This window comes from Anolis sagrei, chromosome X, assembly GCF_037176765.1.
Source record: "Anolis sagrei isolate rAnoSag1 chromosome X, rAnoSag1.mat, whole genome shotgun sequence".
Classification (NCBI taxonomy): Eukaryota; Metazoa; Chordata; class Lepidosauria; order Squamata; family Dactyloidae; genus Anolis; species Anolis sagrei.
Window position 1 is genome coordinate 51919802 of NC_090034.1, and position 13265 is coordinate 51933066.

At 46.9% G+C, this 13265-nt stretch overlaps 2 protein-coding genes across 10 annotated transcripts in view; both read left to right on the forward strand.

The window, feature by feature from the left end:
* Positions 1-1678: 1678 nt before the first annotated feature.
* On the forward strand, positions 1679-9249 carry KLHL26 (kelch like family member 26). Its single transcript, XM_060785104.2, has 3 exons — positions 1679-1806; positions 5236-5418; positions 6754-9249. The coding sequence occupies exons 1-3, from the start codon at positions 1697-1699 to the stop codon at positions 8333-8335; spliced, it is 1875 nt and encodes a 624-aa protein (XP_060641087.2). The 5' UTR covers positions 1679-1696; the 3' UTR covers positions 8336-9249.
* Positions 9250-12172: 2923 nt separating this feature from the next.
* The window catches only part of CRTC1 (CREB regulated transcription coactivator 1), a 52958-nt gene continuing 51865 nt past the window's right edge, over positions 12173-13265 (forward strand). For 8 of the 9 annotated variants that reach the window (XM_060785095.2, XM_060785097.2, XM_060785099.2 and 5 more), the window contains exon 1: positions 12189-12368. In XM_060785095.2, the coding sequence (XP_060641078.2) occupies positions 12240-12368 (129 nt within the window). In that variant the 5' untranslated portion in view covers positions 12189-12239. Of the gene's footprint in view, positions 12369-13265 lie in introns of all 9 variants that reach the window. The other variant, XM_067473391.1, reaches the window with a different exon arrangement.

A 13265-nucleotide genomic window follows, 5' to 3' on the forward strand; every position in this document is an offset into this window, starting at 1 on the left:
GTGTCCAGAGGAGGGTGACTAAAATGTTCAAGGGTCTGGAGAACAAGCCCTGTGAGGAACGGCTTAAGGAGCTGGGCATGTTTAGCCTGAAGAAGAGAAGGATGAGAGGAGATATGATAGCCATGTATAATAATAATAATAATAATATTCACTTCACTTTCTTCTCAGCCATCAGGTGACTCAGAGCGGTTAACAACCAGTATCAACAACACAGTACAAAATGATTAATAATTTAAAACAGTAATATCAATTAGTTAACATCAACATCAATACAACAACACAGCAAAATAACAATCCATCACGTCTCGTCAATAGAATCAGCATATGATCTCGTTGTCCATTAATCCATATTCCAGTAATCAATCAATTGCACTGCTTAGTTAAAAGCCTGTTTGAAGAGCCAGGTCTTCACTCTCTTCCGGAATGCCAATAAGGAGGGGGCCGATCTAATGTCTGTAGGAAGGGCGCTCCACAGCCGGGGGCCACTACTGAGAAGGCCCTGTCTCTCGTCCCCCCCAGGCGTGCTTGTGAGGCCGGTGGGACCGAGAACAGGGCCTCCCCAGACGATCTTAACGTCCTAACTGGTTCATAGGAGGAGATGCGTTCGGACAGATAGGTCGGGCCAGAACCGTTTAGGGCTTTAAAGGCTAAAGCCAGCACTTTGAATTGTGCCCGGTAGCAAATTGGCAGCCAGTGGAGCTGGCGCAACAGAGGAGTTGTATGCTCCCTGAGTGCTGCTCCTGTTAGCATCCTGGCTGCCGATCGTTGGACCATTTGAAGCTTCCGAGCAGTCTTCAGAGGCAACCCCACGTAGAGAGCGTTGCAGTAGTCTATACGGGATGTAACCAGAGCGTGGACTACCGTGGCCAAGTCAGACTTCCCAAGATAAATATGTGAGAGGAAGTCAGAGGGAGGAGGGAGCAAGCTTGTTTTCTGCTTCCCTGGAGACTAGGACACAGAACAATGGCTTCAAACTACAAGAGAGGAGATTCCATCTGAACATGAGGAAGAACTTCCTGACTGTGAGAGCCGTTCAGCAGTGGAACTCTCTGCCCCGGAGTGTGGTGGAGGCTCCTTCTTTAGAAGCTTTTAAACAGAGTCTGGATGGCCATCTGTCAGGGGTGATTTGAATGCAATATTCCTGCTTCTTGGCAGGGGGCTGGACTGGATGGCCCATGAGGTCTCTTCCAACTCTGATTCTATGATTCTAGGGCGTGGCTTGTGTCATGGTAATGAGGGGGCGGGGATAAGTCCACGAAGGGGTGGAGGTATAAGAAAAGGGGCGGGGCTTCGGATAAGAGAGCCGATGGGCATGATTGAGGTTTGGGATTACGTCACCCTCATGGTAATGAGGGGGCGGGAATAAATCCCTGAATGGGAGGGGGGGATAAGGAAAAGGGGCGGGGCCTAGGGCGAAATAGACTTATGGACATAATTGAGACTCGACGGGGCCGGGGGCTTGTGATTACGTCACCCTCATGGTAATGAGGGGGCGGGGATATGTCCCTGAAGGGAAGGAGGGAGAAGAAAGTGGGCGGGGCTTAGGGAGAAAAATGGAGTACCGAATGGACATGGATTGCAACTTGAGGGGGCGTGGTTTGGGACAGGCGGCTCCCTGATTGTAATGAGGGGCGGGACTAAGGCATTGAAGCGGGAGGGGCAAGAAGAAAGTGGGAGGGGCTTAGGGGAATACAAGATGGCAGAGTCCGGCGGGGCCTGCGCTTTTGCCTCCGGCTCCAGCGCCTCCCCCTCAGCTTCGGAGGGGTCCCCCTCGCCCGGAAGGAGCAGCCCCCGCCGCCGGGGAAGGTGAGGCAACAAGTCCCCTGTGTATCCTTGGCAACAGGGCCCTCCTCCCCGTATCCGAGGCAACAGTCCCCCTCCCGCAAGGCCAATGGGGGAAGCGGAAGGGTCAAGGGGACAGACTGACAGACAGACAGACAGACAGCCCTTCTCTATCCTTTGCCATCCTTGGAGCATTTCACAGAGATAGACATATGTATGTGTGTGGAAGGTGGAGAAAGCCAGGGTCGTATGATATAGTAGTATATTAATTATATTATATTTATTATTATATGGAGAAGGGAGTAGAAAGGCAGGGTCATCTGATATATTATGTTATAATTATTATAATTATAATACAATATACAAATATATCTGATGACTCTGCCATTCTACTCTTTCCCCATATAATAATAATTATTGTTGGGAAAGAGTAGATAGCCAGGGTCATTTCATATATTAGTATATATTATAATTATTACTAATTATAATCAGGCCCATCCGATATATTCATATATTATATGGGGAAGAAATAAATAATCAGGGTCATCTGCAGGCCTGTAGCAAGGGGGGTGGTTTAGGGGTTCAACCCCCCCCCCCCCGAAATGTTTCAGATTTTTTTAAAAACCTGGTTTACTCATGAATTTTAACTGGTTAACCAAATCCCCATGCTAAGTCTATGAGATGCAAAAAATTAAGAGCCCCTCCAGAACTGCAAGCACTATCTCAGGCAAATATTGACATTTTATTCACACTGTTTGGGACCCACCTACCTGTGTGACCACATCTCTGTGTACGAACCCACATGATCTCTTCGTTCAACTGGAGAGGCCCTACTCACGATCCCACCTGCATCGCAAGTGCGATTGGCGGGGACGAGGGAAAGGGCTTTCTCGGTGGTAGCCCCTCGACTCTGGAACTCTATCCCTAAAGACATCAGGCAAGCCCCATCTGGCAATTTTTAGGAGGAGCTTGAAAACGTGGTTGTTTCAGTGTGCCTTCCCAGAATAAGGAAACTCCAACCATTATGTCCCCAAATGCACTTTATCAGAGAGCCAGGATATTTGCATGCCCACCCCCCTCCAAACACCTACCCTTTTCACCTGGTCATGCCCAGCACTTTTTAATTTTAATTATTACATTTGGCCCTGCCACAGATTTTAATTGCGTCATGGTATGTTGTTAATGTTATTGCCTTGTTTTTGAGTTATTTTGCTGTATTGTTGTTGTTTTTACTGTTGTATTTGGGCTCGGCCTCTTGTAAGCTGCAGCGAGTCCTCCGGGAGATGGTAGCGGGGTACAAATAAAGGTTATTATTATTATTATTATTATTATTACTGTCATTGTGGGGTGTGTGTGTTGAATGTTCTCATTAAAGAGGCCAGACTTGGTGGAGGTGGTTGACAGGGGCGGAGCTGCAGGCTATTGAAGGCTGTTTTGCCCCCTGCTGTGCTCTTTGCTTCAGCGTGAGCTAGGAGGCAGGTTTCAACACCCCCCCTGCAAAATTTTCAACCCCCCCCCTGAAAATTTCAACCCCTCCCAAAAATATTTTCTGGCTACGACCCTGATCATCTGATATATTAGTATACAGTGTTCCCTCGCTGCTTCGTGGTTCGCTAACCACGGACTCTCTGTTTCCTGGGTTTTCAAAATAATTAATTTAAAATACAAGTAGCATAGAAGCAGAGGAAGAGAGAGAGAGAGAGAGAGGAGGGTGGGAGAGAAGTGGGCGGAGCTATACTGTACATATACAGTATGGCATCTCTACATTGCAGTTTTTCACTTATCTCGGGGATTCCTGGAATGGAACCCCCGTGATAGGTGAGGGAACACTGTAATGTTATAATTATTATAATACAATATACAAATATATCAGATGACCGTGCCTTTCTACTTCTTTCTCATATAATAAAAATAACAATAATAACAACTATTATGGGAAAAGAGTAGATAGCCAGGGTCATTTCATATATTAGTATATATTATAATTATTATATGGGGAAGGAGTAGATTGCCAGGCTCATCTGATATATTCATATATTATATGGGGAAGAAATAAATAACCAAGGTCATTTGATATATTAGTATACAGTGTTCCCTCACTGCTTCGTGGTTCGCTAACCACGGACTCGCTGTTTCCTGGCTTTTCAAAATAATTAATTTAAAATACAAGTAGCATAGAAGTAGAGGAAGAGAGAGAGAGAGGAGGATGAGAGAGAAGTGGGCGGAGCTATACTGTACATATACAGTATAGCATCCCTACATTGCGGTTTTTCACTTATCTCGGGGATTCCTGGAATGGAACCCCCGTGATAGGTGAGGGAACACTGTAATGTTATAATTATTATAATAAATACTTATAATATAGTACTTTATTGCGATGTTGTCTATTTTATTTTATTGTAATTTGTATTGTATTTTATTGTAATTTGTTGTTTGGCGTTAGCCTCATGTGAGCCGCCCCGAGTCCCCATTGGGGAAGATGGTGGCGGGGTGCAAATAAAGTTTATTATTATTATTGTTGTTGTTGTTGTTATATATCACAATAATATATGTACCTGTGTGGGAAGAGATAGAAAGCCAGGATTGTCTGATATAGTAGTATATTATTATTATTTTGCTGCTATTATTATTATATGGGGAAGGAGTAGAAAGTCAGGCATACCTGATATATTAATATATTATATTATATATCACAATAATATATGTGTGTATATAGGAAATAGGTAGAAAGCCAGGCCCATCTGATATATTACTAAATTATATTCTGTATCACAATAATGTGTGTGTGTGTGTGTGTGTAGGTGTAGGGAAGGAGTAGAAAGCCAGGCTCATCTGATATATTCACATACTATATTATATGTATTATGATCTATAAGGAATAGATAGCCAAGTCATCTGAGATATATTATTATTATATGAGGTAGGAGTAGATAACCAGGGTCAGCTGATATATTAGTATAATTATATTATATTTATTTTACATATGTACATCCGTTTTTGCCCGAGTCTAATGCACACCTCAATTTTCAAAACCCGGAAACCCCCAAAGAATGTTTACCATATTACGTGAATCTAATGCGCACCCTCATTTTGGGAAGGTATTTTAGTCAAAAAAGGTGAACATTAGAATTGAGTAAGTACGGTATGTATATATATGTATATGGGGAAAGAGCAGATAACCAGGGTCATCTGATATGTATATACATAAGTATATGGGGAAGGAGTAGACAGCCAGGGTTATCTGATCAGGATGGTGTCATAATGGCTATTTCCAGCCCAAGGCAAAAGGTGAGCCCTATTGCCCTCAGTTGGCTTTGGCCAATGGCACCGAATGCCATCATTGAGTTGATCAGGTAAGTGTCATCCCAGGAAACCTTATATATACCCTTTTTAACTGCTGCAAGTGTCCTTCTTGCTGAAAGAGCATTGAAAGCACCTGCCTCCCTTTTGCAGCATGGCGGACAAGAGCGGCGCCTTGAAGTGCACATTCTCCGCCCCGGGGCACAGCGCTACCCTTCTGCAAGGCCTGGCCGCCCTCCGGGATCAGGCTCAGCTCCTGGATGTCATCCTCACCGTCAACAGTGAGGCCTTCCAGGTCCACAAAGTCGTCTTGGCCGCCTGCAGCGACTACTTCCGGTGAGAGCTTCCGCATGACCCATAGTTGGAGGATTCCCACCAAAGGCCACCCAGTCCTCCAGACAGATGGCCATACAGCCACAGATGTGATAGATATGGTTGAGAGAGAGAGATTATAGGCATATCATAAGATTCCAGAGTTGGAGGAGACCCCCAAAAGCCATCTAGTCCGATCCTCTTCTGCCAGACAGGAAGGCACCATACAAGCCCTCCCAACAGAATACCATACAGCCACAGATGTGATAGATATGGTTGAGAGAGATAGATATATGTGCGAACGTCTGTGTATAATATAGTATAGTATAATATAAACAAACATGTGTGTGTGACAGGTATATCATATGCTAGAATTGGAAGAGAACCCCAAAAGCCATACAGGCAAAGATGTGATAGATATGATTTAGAGATATATATGTGTGAGTGTATATAAACAAACAACAACAATAATAAAAATGTGTGTGTTTGATAGGTATATCATATCATAGAATCCTAGAGTTGGAAGGGACCTCCAAAGGCCATCCAGTCCAACCCCTTTCTGCTGGGCTGGAAGGCACCATTCAAGCCCTCCCGACAGGTGGCCATACAGCCAAAGATGTGATAGATATGATTGAGAGACAGGGAGAGATGATAGGTATGTCATGGGATCCCTGAGTTGGAGGAGACCAATCTTTTCTGCCATGCACCATCCAAGCCTTCTCAATAGATGGCCATTCAGCCACAGATATGATAGATATGATTGAGATAGGTAGAAAAACACAATTAAAACATCATACTTCAGACACAAGAAGTATGGAGCAGTAGGAAACAAGCTTCCCCCATCCTCAATGGGATCTCCTTTCAAATATGAAAAATTGTATCTTATTAACTTTATTTTCTCCAAGCTAAACATCCCCAGCTCCTCACAGTCTGAAGATATTTCTTGTCTGAAGCATGAATGTTTTGATTGTGTTTTTCCTACTTGGCAGAATGAGATGGCCATCTGTCAAAAGGGCTTGGGTGGTGTCTACCTGCCTGGCAGATTGGGGTTGGACTAGATGGCCCTTCTGGGTCTCCCCCAACTCCAAGATTCCATGATATACCTATCAAAGACACACATGGTTTCCAAATCTTTGACCATTTAGGTGGCCCTTCTCTGGGCACTTTCCATCTTGCCCATCTCCTTGAATGGTGATGTCCAGGATCATTCTAGGCGAGGTCTGACCAAAGTGGAAGAGAGTGGGACTATTTCGTTGGCTGATCCTGCCTAACATCCAAGATTAAACAATGCTTTTGCCATAGTTCAGCCCCGGAAGGATGTCTTCAAACTCTTTCCTGCCATGCCTCCTCTCCTTGCAGGGCCATGTTTACTGGCGGGATGCGAGAAGCCAGCCAGGATGTGATTGAGCTGAAGGGTGTTTCGGCCAAGGGTCTGAGGCACATCATCGACTTTGCCTACAGTGCTGAGGTGACCCTCGACCTGGACTGCATCCAGGACGTCCTGGGGGCAGCTGTCTTCCTGCAGATGGCGCCGGTGGTGGAACTGTGCGAGGAGTTCCTCAAGTCAGCCATGAGCGTAGAGACCTGCCTCAACATCGGCCAGATGGCCACTGCCTTCAGTTTGGCCTCCCTGAAGGAGTCGGTGGACGCCTTCACCTTCCGGCACTTCCTCCAGATCGCCAAGGAGGAGGACTTCCTCCAGCTTCCTTTGGAGCGCCTGGTCTTCTTCCTCCGGAGCAACAAGCTCAAGAGTTGCGCTGAGATCGACCTCTTCCGGGCAGCTGTCCGCTGGCTGCAGCATGACCCTGCGCGCCGCGCTAGCGCCAGCCAGGTGCTCTGTCACATCCGCTTCCCACTCATGAAGCCCCTGGAGCTGGTCTACAGTGTCCAGACTTTGGACATCATGGTGGAGGACGTCCTGTGCCGGCAGTACCTCCTGGAGGCCTTCAACTACCAGATTTTGCCCTTCCGGCAGCATGAAATGCAGTCGCCGCGTACTGCCATCCGCTCGGACGTGCTCTCTCTGGTCGCCTTTGGTGGCACACCTTACACTGACAATGATCGCAACGTCAGCGCCAAAGCCTACTATTTGCCGGACGGTGGTTCCCGCCAGTTCAAGGAGCTGACTGAGATGGAAGCCGGAAGCAGCCACGCCTGTGTAGCCGTGCTGGACAACTTTGTTTACATGGCGGGGGGGCAGCGGCTGCAGTACCGCAGTGGCGAGGGAGCCGAGGACCTCTGCTACCGCTACGACCCCCACTTGAACCAGTGGCTGCGCATCCAGGCCATGCAGGAGAGCCGGATCCAGTTCCAGCTCCACGTCCTGCGCGGCGCACTCTATGCCACGGGGGGACGCAACCGCTCGGGCAGCCTGGCCTCGGTGGAGACTTATTGCCCCCGGACCAACGAGTGGAGCTATGTTTGCTCCCTCAAGCGCCGGACGTGGGGCCACGCGGGGGCTGTGCTGGGGGGCAAGCTGTATGTCTCTGGGGGCTACGGCATCTCAGTGGAGGACAAGAAGGCCTTGCACTGCTACGACCCAGAGGCCGACCAGTGGGAGTTCAAGGCCCCCATGAATGAGCCCCGGGTGCTGCATGCCATGGCCGCCGCCCGCGGACGCATCTACGCCCTCGGGGGCCGCATGGACCATGTCGACCGCTGCTTCGACGTCTTGGCAGCCGAGCATTACATCCCGGAGGCTGACCAATGGACCATGGTGAGCCCCATGAGGGCTGGGCAGTCAGAGGCCGGCTGCTGCCTCTTGGAGGACCGCATTTACGTGGTGGGGGGTTACAACTGGCATCTCAACAACGTCACCAGTATCGTGCAGGTGTACAACACCCAGACCGATGAGTGGGAGCGGGACCTGCACATCCCAGAGTCCTTTGCGGGCATTGCCTGTGCCCCAGTCGTCCTCCCACAGGACGTGGCCCGGAGGTGACCCTCGCAGCCGTCCCTTGGGTCTCCAGATGCACTGCATGCCAAATAAAGCTGTATCTCGGCGGCTGGGCCCTTCCGCCTTTATTTATGAACATACGCCTTCCTCTTTTCGAACCTGCAAACATTAATATGAGTCAAACCTGACTAGAGGATGGCAACTTCTCCCTTTACTGTTGGTTTTCCTCTTCCTTCGGCCAAGGCTTTATCCCCATTTTGTGTGAATCAAATCACTTAAAGTAAGTGTGGGCAAACTTTAGCTCTCTAGGTGTTTTGGATTTCAGCTCTCACAATTCCTAACAGCTGATAGGATGTTATGAATTATGAGAGTTGAAGTCCGAAACACCTGGAGGGCCGAAGTTTGCCCATGCCTGACTTAAAGCAATAAGAATTATAAGAGGGGTGGAGGTGGGGACTCTATAAAGGAACGAAAAATACTTGGTTTCATACCTGTTATTTTGTTTCCTCCTTGAAAAGCACACCTGGTTTTTTTTGCTGTATTTCTATGACATCATTTACCTATTTATTTCTATCCAAAGTAGTCAGGCCTCTCTTCTTTCCTCCAGTGCCTTGGGATCTCAGTAAGAGGCTGATTGGACGGCCTTCGATGTTGTTTTTTTCTCTCCAGAAAGGGAATAAATAATACATTTTATTTCTCTCTGCTTCAGCTAAGTTAAAGAAACCCTGCTGAGTTTTGCTCCTTTGCAGCAGAAATCGAGGCCGAATCTGGCCATTATTTGTCCCTAAAAGAGCAATGGCCAGGCTGTCTTTCTTTAGTGATAGAGTGGGATTTGGAATACAGCTTTAAAGTCATCATTGAAGCTCTAAAAGGAAAGAGCAAGGGCACCGAAACATGCATGTCGTCTCCCTGTTGGGTATTGTCGAATGTAAACATTAAAGTCGATATTTCCAAGCGTGTTTGAGTGTGTCTGTTGTCTGTATGACAGATGGGATGCCAAGATCACACTATAAGCATGTTTGGCACAGAGCTGCTTTGACTTGTATGGTGGAGCTTTCTATACATGGATGATTATAATGATGATAAAATAATAATTGTAATAGTATAATCTGGTTAAGGAAAGCTCTTGTGGTTTTTTTTTTGTTGTGTCAGGAGTGACTTGAGAAACTTCAAGTTGCTTCTGGTGTGAGAGAATTAGCCGTCTGCAAGGACGTTGCCCAGGGGACGCCCCGGATGATTTTGATGTTTTTATCATCCTTGTGGGAAGCTTCTCTCATGTCCCCGCATGAGGAGCTGGAGCTGATAGAGGGAGCTCATCCGCCTCTCCCCAGATTCGAACCTGCGACCTGTCAGTCTTCAGTCCTGCCGGCACAGGGGTTTAACCCACTGCACCACTGGGGGCTCCAGCTCTTGTGGTAATACTAATAACAATAATAATAATAATATCTATGTAAAGAAAGCTCTTATTTATTTATCGTGTCAGAAACGAATTGAGAATACAGTTATAACGTATAGGAGAACCACAAACAAAGTTACAAACTTGGCATTATACTATTTCCTTTGAATAGAAGCTGGCCACTTGGAGCGCCTCTGTGAGAAGGCTTTTCATTGTGCATATGGCAGGACTCATGCTGCATTGTAGTAAGAGTGGTTTGCTCTTCTCTGCACTTGCATGTTGTGGACTCCACTTTGTAGCCTCATTTCTTAAGATTGGCTTTGCATCTCATGATGCCAGAGAGCAATCTGTTCAGCACCAAGTCACCCAGCCTTCTGTGTACCCAGGAGGGAGTCTGTAATCCAGTCTCAGCCACTGATTGAGGTTCCGGGTTTTAGCCTGCCACTTTTGGACTCTTGCTTGCAGAGTTGTTCCTGTGAGTATATCTGTAGATCTTAGGAAGCTATTTCTTGATTTAAGGCAGTGCCATGTTGTCTGGTATCCAAACAGACGAAGGGCCGGAGATGTCAATGACTTGGTCCTTTCACTGGTGGCTGCTATTTCCTGACGGATGTCAGGTGGTGCAGTACCGGCTAAAAAGTAAAATTTCTCCAGCGGTGTTGGGCATAGACATCCTGTGATAATGTGGCATGTCTCATTAAGATCCACATCCACTGTTTTAATGTGGTAAGATGTATTCCATGCTGGGCATGTGTACTCAGCAGCATAGTAGCAAAGCGCAAAGGCAGATGTCTTCACTGTGTCTGGTTGTGATCCCCAGGTTGTGCTTTCAGCCTTCATATGATAATATTACTAGCACCCACTTTTTGCTTGATTGTCAAGCAGTGCTTATAAGTCAGCGCACGGTCCAGAGTGACTCCCAGGTATTTGGGTGTGCTGCAATGCTCCAGTGGGATTTCTTCCCGGGTCATCCTCAGAGCTCGAGATGCTTGTCTGTTCATAAGGTGAAAAAGCACATGCCTGCATTTTAGATGGATTAGGAATCAGATGGTTTTTCCTATAATAGGGAGTAAGACCATCTAAAGTGTTGGAGAGCTTCTGTTCAACCATTTCAAAGCTCCATGCTTGGGTGGTGATGGCACTATCATCGGCATAGATGAAACTCTGTCCCTTCTGGCAGTGACTGGCCATTTGTGTAAAAGTCAACTATTGATGAAGCAAGCACTCTCCCTTGAGGCATGCCGTTCTTCTGTTTTCGCCATCTGCTCAACCAGAAAGCTCCTGTTTTGTAGCAGATTTCCTATGAAGCCGGTGAGGTGGTAACCCTTCGTGATAGTATACATTTTTCTCAGGAGGAGGCGATGATTTACAGTGTCATAAGCTGCTGACAGGTCTGTGAAGACAGCTCTGACAATAATGATAATCATAAACATGAAAACTCTGATGCTATTATTTATCCACATAAAGAAAGCTCTGATATCCATGTAAAGAAAGCTCCGATAATAATAATAAACCTAAAGAAAGTTCTAATATTATTCGTATTATCCATGCAAAGGAATCTCTGATGTTGATAAAAATAATCCATGTAAAGAAATCTTTGGTAATAACTATAATAACTTAATAATATAGTAATAATTACTTTTTATCCATGTAAAGAAAGCTCTGATATTATTATCATCACCGCCATCCATGTAAAGAAAACTTATTCTTATTTAAATAGAAAGATAAATGGGGCCTTCAAAGGAGCGTATGTGTATATTTAGAGCAGGGGAAAGCCTCTTGCGCATGCGTTGTGTGTGTATATATATCGGAGTGTAACGGTTCCCGACTGCTCTATGTAGATAGCGGGGAAGCCTCTGCGCATGCTCTGTGTATTTAGCGGAGGAGGCCTTTTGCGCATGCGCTCTATATATAACGGAGAAAGCCTCTTGCGCATGCGTTCTTTGAATATAGCAGAGGAAGCCTTTTTCCCATGCTCTGTGTACAGCGGGTAACCCATTGCGCATGATCGCTGTGTGTGAGTATATAGCGGTGGGGAACCCTTTGCGCATGCTCTGTGTGTGCAGCTAGCGGAGGAAGCCTTTTACGCATGCGCTTTCTGTATATTGCAGAGGACGCTTTTAGCCCATGTTCTGTCTGTGTAGATAGCAGAGGAAGCATTTTGCGCACGCGCTCGAAATAGAACGTAGGAAGCCTTTTGCGCATGCGTTCTCTGTATTTAGCCGAGTAAGCATTTTGCTTGTTCTGTGTGTGTATGTGTGTATATAGCATCTAAGTCTTTTTGCGCATGCGCTATGTATATATAGTGGCGAGGGAACCCTTTGCGCATGCGCAAGCAAGAAAGCTTTGTCGCTTGGAGGCATGCGCCTTTCCTGAAGTCGGCCCCTTCTCACGCGTGCGCAGTGAGGGGTGAGGAAATAAAAGAGGGCCTCCGCCTCCTCCGCGATGGCGCGTGCGCAGTGCGTGCGTGTGTGTGGGGGGGAAAGGATATAGACGCGCATGTGCAGTGGTGCCCGGAGGACGGGGGGAGGGAGGGATGCGGACGGGGCTAAAATGGCGGCCTCGTCGAACAACCCGCGGAAATTCAGCGAGAAAATTGCGCTCCACAACCAGAAGCAGGCCGAGGAGACGGCGGCCTTCGAGGAGGTTATGAAGGACCTCAGCCTAACCAGGGCCCACCGGGTAAGGAAGGCCTCCGGGCCCAGCAGCGGGCAGGGGACGCCCAGCAGGGGACGCCCGCCCCAGCCTCTCCCCTCAGGAAAACGGGGCTTCGCGGGGGGCGCTACGGCCTACGCCCCGGGGAACTAACGGGGAACGCTCAGGGATGGGCGGGGAGGCCAGGTCGGGGGAAAGCAGGCAGGCGCAAATCAAAACAACAGGGTTCAATTCCTCCCTTCCTCAGCTAGAGCCCCGTTTTAGAAGGATTTCTTCTCATATATTATCGTATATTATTATTATTCCCCTCCTGAATGTGTAGGGCTCTATGATATATTAATATTATTATTTGATACACAACAAGATTTTAGTACTCAGCTGGCTTTTAGAAACATAGAATCATAGAGTTGGAAGAGACATGGTGGGCCATCCAGTCCAAGCCCATTCGGCCAAGAAGCAGGACAATCTCATTCAAAGCACCCCCAACAGATGGCCATCCAGCCTCTGTTTCAAACCCTCCACCACACTCCCGGACAGGGAGAGAGTTCCCCTGCAGAACAGCTCTCACAGGAAGTTCTTCCTAATGTTTATGTGGAATCTCCTGGACATTTGTATTGGATCACACGTCGGACACTTCCCAAGTGTTTAGGACTGTGTGATGTATCGGTAAATAATGTGTGCAGATCCCAGTAGGGTGACCTTTGGCAGCTGACAGATGGTAATTTTGTCAGCGCTGATTGTTTTCAAGTGCAGGCCAAGATCTTGTGGGTCTATGATATATTATTGTTTTTGTTGTTGTTGGTATATCTATGATATAATTATATGGTTGAATTCCCCTTGTAATACGATACCATATTATATCTATGATTTATTATTATTATTATTATTATTATCATTGTATTGTCGAAGGCTTTCATGGCTGGA